Raw genomic sequence first — 6000 nt, 5'->3', positions numbered from 1 at the left:
CACCCTCGGGCTGGGAGTGAACGCTCTCAGCTCGGCCAGGCAAAAGGTTCTCCGCTCTGGAATGGACAGCTGCGTCTGAGGAGGAAAACATCCCGGGGTTCACGCTGCTCTGTATCTGGCTGACCTGCTGAAAGATATCTGCGTTCAGCTGCTCCTGGACATCCTCGCTGCTGTCTGAGCCCGAAAACAGAACGGAAGATAACTGCTGCTGAGCTTCCAGAACCTGCTGCACCAAGTCCACGTTCCTGCTGCTGCCCGTGGCGGTGTTGGTGGGGAAGTTGCCAGCCTGGAGCTGCTGGATGGTGTTCTGGAGCTGGCTCACGCCGCTGGCCGACGAGAAGATGCTCGAGGAGATCTGCTGCTGCAGGGCCTGGGCCGGCTCCGAGAGCGTCGGCTGCTGCTGCTGCGAGGCATCGGCCAGCTGGGACAGAGCCACCACCGTGCCATCCGACTGCAGCACCTCCCTGGGCTGCGAGTCCCTGCTCTGGAACTGTGCAGCCTGCTGCAGCAGGGCATCGCTGCTCTGCAGCGGGCCCGGGGTGGACACTGCCGAGAAGCTGCCGGGCTGGGAAATGTCCTGCGTTTGGATGGTGCTCAGGGTCTCTGCGTTGTACACCTTGGGCTGGATCTGCTGCTGGTTTTCACTTTCAGAAGGTAAATGGGAAGCAGAAGTTGATATGCCGGACATGCTGTTTTCCAATGTTTGCTGACTTGGTCCAACCACATTTGAAGCCTGAAAAGAGCAATACATTTGGTAATTTATAAACTTACTGGGGTTATGGAAACACAATTTCCCAAAAATCCCCCATGTCCAGGGAAGATCAGAGGGAGATGGGAGATGTGAAACCCAGACACACCCAAACCAGCAAACAAATGATCAGCAGTGGAAATGCTACTTCAAGGATGGAATCACGGCACAATTTAATGAAAGCACTGCTAACAACTGATTAAAAGAATATTCTTAGAGTAATTTACCAGCTCTGCGTCACAGGATAAAAATCCCCATCATAGGGTCACTAACCCATCAATCTGTCTGAGGGCAGGAACCAGGTGAGCTATTAAAGGAAATTGTGTGTTTTACTCATGCTCTGTAACTGTGTTTTGCCCAGACTGATCCTGGACGTGGCACTTTCCCTGTATATTCCTCTCCTCCACTGCTAAAGCACGGACCAAGGAGCAGATGTAACTCAGAGTCTGAAAGCTGCTGTGATCAGCACCCCCAAACTCACCTGGAACACAGGGGGAACGCATTTTTGTGCACTTACTTCCATTGGAGCCACATCTTCGTTCTTGATCATACTGCTTGGCATGAGTGGAGTTATCAAGGCACTAGGAAGAATGTTCACCTTCTCCAGGTTACAGCCCGTGGCCTTCACTGCTGCAGCCACAAACACAACCACAACAAGAGGGGCAATGGTAAAATCATTCCGTAACTCCCTTTAAGTAAATTTCAGAATTACTCTTCAACGTAAAGCAACAGATCTCCACACCCTAAGCAAATTTAAACCTTTCAGTAAGGTGGCAGTAAAATTTCTGCACATGTGTACAGAGTGAGGAAGGACAGAACAGACCAAGTACCTACAGCAAACAAAATTCTCTGACCTCTGGTTCACTCAGCCTGGAGCAGAACAGGTACAGGAATGAAGCATCAAAGAGGAGCTGACACAGAAACCCCCATGAGAGGGAAAATTCAGATTTACTGCATAAATTAACTGAGGACACGAAGGAACGGCAACAGCACGTTGTGTTCCAGGGAGCAGCACCTGTTCTCCTGGAGCAGGAGGGATCTTCCCTCAGTTAAGCTCCACACTGAATTAGATGGATATCAGGCTTACCCTGTATATTAGTTTATATATTTGCTTAAATTAACACTACACAGTTTCTAATTCTTTGTATTATCTGCAATCCTAGGCTTTTTTTTATTCTTCACTTGCAAACAGAATAAATAAAGATTAGACTGCAGAGCCTGATGCATGAAATTTTTTTTAAAATTAAGTCTTATTTTTTGCCCTTTTTTTAGCTTGTACTGAAATATACTGATAGGAATATTGTTATAAAGTAAAAGCTTCAGGGTCAGAAAACAAACCTCCCTGTAAGAATAGGGCCAGATTTTATAAGCACAGACTTATCACAGGATGTCTGATTCATTTCACCAAATCTGGGTAGGAATTCATAGTTAAATTATTAAGAACACTGATAAGAATCAATTTAGTACCTTTTATAGCCTCTTCAAAAGAACAATGTTGGGCTGGGCTGGAGATTTCCTTCTTCACATTAACATTCAGAGTCCCAGCTGCCGAGACAAAACACATTGAGAACTTCCTTACATTAAATCAGCAAACAAGCCAAAAAAACACAAAGCACACCAAAACAATTCCTTATAGCTGAAAGAAATTCAGGTTCTTTGAAACCCACACAAAACTTTGCACTGTCTATTGTGATACAGATAAAGAAATAAACTAAAATACATGAAGTGGGCAAATTGCAGCTTTCCTCAGGATAAAGCCTGCTGGGATTTCTTGGTTATTTGGTGCATTGTATGGGATATGTTGATTTTTTATCCTGCTCAGCTTCATTTTGATCCTTAAACTAGAAATGGATGCTGCTATATAAGAAGAGCTGTCACAAGTCAGCTGGAATTTGAGGTATTTGGCACATAAATGAGAAAAGCAAAGTGTTTAGATTTTATTATTGACAGAGCAACACTAGCCAGCAAGAGGGATTTGGGAAGATGCACATTGCTGAGCAGGTGAAAAGGGCCCTGCTCCCCCAGGGCACCCCACACACCTGGCTCTGGAGTGTAGGTGAAGGGCTGCACGTCGTGAGATCTGCCAGCGTTGGTCACCACGTAAATTCCCACTGAGACAGCTGAGGTGATCTGCTGGTCATGATATGGTGGCACCTTCACAATAAGGTGATTCTGCAAGGCAAAAGGATCACATTTTCTTACTACTGATCTTAATTCTCCTTACTTACAACAAAAGACAGAAATAGGCTGATAAACCACCGTAAATAAAAGCCCACGGCACTGGGGGCAATGCACACGTGGGATACCTTGGAGGTGGGACCAGGATGGCCCTTTCCTGACACCATTTGCAGCCAAACAGTCCATAAAGACACTTATTTGTGTCAAAAAAATTAAATATTCCGTAAAACATTTCAAAGTGGAACAAAAATTCAGCCAGTTATAAAGACTATGCTGTACACACAATCTCCTTCCATGGAAAACTGAATTAGGCCTTTTAACTCCATTGTATGTAAGGGCAAAGACCTGCTCAGCAAACCCACTGTGGGATCCAAGCTCTCAGTTAGACACTGAACAATTTTACTGGCGTAAACCCCAAATTATATTCCACCAGACTCACAGCAGACCTTACGTGAAAAAAATCAGCATTATTTCTAGAAATGCACAGAAAGAGGGAAAGGCTTGATTATTTTCCTTTGGAAACAGAGTCAGTGTATTTTTTAAATTAAAAATACAATGATAATAATAGTAATAATAATAACAGTAGTAGTAGTGACAATGGTAGTAATAATAAAAGCAATACAGTAAAATAATACCTGATGAAATAATTCCATGTCAATTTCAGCTTCTGCCTTCCAAGAATTCTCATCTAAATAAATGAAAATTAAAAAGCCTAGGTTAGTGCACATCCTACAGAGCAATTTGTTTCAGTGCCTTTACTCTGCTCCTCAGTTTGCTCTCCCTGACTGAGCTTTACCCAGCAGTGAGCCCCCGACCCCAGGCTCTGCTCAGCACCCCAAGCCAGCCCTGCTTTCACACTAACCGGAAACATTCTCTTGGAAAATCACTTTTGTTCCCTTTAGGAAGTTCTTGCCAATCAGAAAAACTTCCTCTTCACCCTTCACTGAACAGCTGTGGAGACTTTTCTTTAGGATCTCTGGGACTCCTGCTGGCTGAGCTGCAAGGGAAAAAACAGAGTCTGGAATCAAGAAAACATCAACATCCAAACCAAACCACTTTTACTTACAGGGTTATGAAGGAAAAACTAAAACTCCTGAGCTTCTTTCTTTATCACATATTTCATGACAAACTCTTTAGAACATAACCATTTCTATTATTTCCTCACCAAATGTAATGAGCTCACAGAAATCACAATAATCACTTGTTCTGCTCTGCAAAAGAGCAGAAGGAGTAATTCCCCTATTACCTGGGGGGCTTTGCACAGTTTTTTTTACTTGTCACAGTTTTCTGTCTGGTGCAAGAATTAACCCAGGGCTTGGAGGAACCTGGTGTCCCCTGGCAGGGGTGGAATGGGATGAGCTTCAAGGTCCCATCCAAATCCTTGCAAGACTCACATCTCTGAATCAAATAAACAAGCCAAGAGGATGTGGTTTTACAGACACACATGCCTGGATGCCCCTGTGCCAGAGGTCCAGATGATGATTAACATCATTCTTATCATAAACTGCCACTGCTGCAAACCTCTCCTACTCTTAAACCTTAAACCAAGTAGTTTTAACACACTACATGTGCTAAATACAAATAAGCTACATACAAATGTGCTAAATGAGTAAGTGAGCAGACAATTTAAACAGAGATACATTTTAAAAGAATGTGTTTTGACACGTTCAATATAAAATAACTCTGGTTTCTAACAAAGGCTCCTCAGCCACCTTTCCTCCTCACACACCTCCCCAGGGCACACACCCAGACTCGTGTTTCTGCACTTGCCTGGCCCACTTTGAGTGTTTAATAACAATATTCTCTGGGCTTACTACACAGCAGAACATACATCCTGTACCACTCCAAATTATTTAATGACCTTTCAGAAAGGATTTTTCTACAACTCTGGCTGCAGGTTCCCAGGCAACCGTTACGCAACGACTGAATATGCTCAAGGCACATGAAAAGAGTAACTGGATTTAGGTTTGCTAACAAGTTAACAAAGCCTATTTAAAACACAGCCCTCAAATAAAGAGCCTGCAGCTCCTTAATGCCTTCTCTAAGGTTTCAGGAACATTATAAAACACAGTATGAACAGGCTCTGGTGAGTGTAAATGCAAACCTTGTTGTGAAGGTACATTACATACCTGTAGTAAGGTTTAGGTAGCAAACTAACCCAGTGTAATGTGCCTGAGGAGATGATTTATATTCAATAAACAACACATTTCATGCCATTTTGATCAGCCAGTAGCCATGTGCCAGCACTATTTGCTTGGCCAAGGTCTACTGCAAGTCCCTGTAGCTCTGGCGTAAATGAAGACAGAAGCACAGAGCCTGGAGGGAGCCTCAGGAATTCCCCTCCCAACCTTCACACCATGATCACTTTGTTCACATATTCCCCAAAGACACAAGTCTGACCAGAGTATTTTGTTTCTGTGATCTAAGACTTCCAGCAGTGGAGACACTGTAGAATTCCTGGGCAATCTCTTAGCAACTTACACAATTGAGAATATTTTCTTAGCAAGTGACCAAACCTCAGCCTGCCAAAAACCAAACCGATTTACTCTTTGCATCAAATACAGCTTTTTTTAGCTCAACAGCCTATTTAAAAATCAGTCTCTAAATGCTTCATCTCAGACTCTCAGCTTCCACTCACAACAGCAAGTTTTGGACTGTTAAAGAAAACATCAGGTGACTTTCATTCCCTTTTCTTCTATGGGTAATATAATTTTATCTTTTACCAGAAAGTTACAAACAAAAGAGATACAGGAATGCTTTTGAGATTTTATAAAAAATGGTTTTATCTTAAATCTGAAAATTAGTATCAGATACTCCATTACTGTGAAATACCACCATGGCCTACTGACTGGAATGGAGCTGTGAAGATGGCTGTGCTTCTAAAAAATAACCCCAAAAATCCTTTTTATACCATGGAAAGAGCACAATACAAGTGCCCAGGAGCTTCTCTACTCCTTCCATGCACAGACAAAGCTCTCCATCTCATTCATTAAGATAAGGGGTGGAACAAGATGAGCTTTACAGTCCCTTCCAGCCCAAACCATTCCATGATTCCACAATCCCCTTTTCCCTGT

At 43.2% G+C, this 6000-nt stretch overlaps 1 protein-coding gene across 1 annotated transcript in view; it reads right to left on the bottom strand.

Moving 5' to 3' along the window:
- The window catches only part of NFAT5 (nuclear factor of activated T cells 5), a 32540-nt gene that overhangs the window by 5423 nt on the left and 21117 nt on the right, over window positions 1-6000 (bottom strand). The window contains 7 exon segments of the mRNA XM_031060147.1: window position 1; window positions 4-733; window positions 1266-1378; window positions 2216-2293; window positions 2788-2920; window positions 3562-3614; window positions 3789-3923. The exon segment at window position 1 is cut by the window's left edge and continues 1694 nt beyond it. Of these exon segments, the coding sequence (XP_030916007.1) occupies window position 1; window positions 4-733; window positions 1266-1378; window positions 2216-2293; window positions 2788-2920; window positions 3562-3614; window positions 3789-3923 (1243 nt within the window).

The sequence above is a fragment of the Geospiza fortis genome, unplaced genomic scaffold (genome assembly GCF_000277835.1).
Source record: "Geospiza fortis unplaced genomic scaffold, GeoFor_1.0 scaffold102, whole genome shotgun sequence".
In the NCBI taxonomy this organism is placed as follows: Eukaryota; Metazoa; Chordata; class Aves; order Passeriformes; family Thraupidae; genus Geospiza; species Geospiza fortis.
This window is presented reverse-complemented; position numbering and strand designations above follow the sequence as displayed.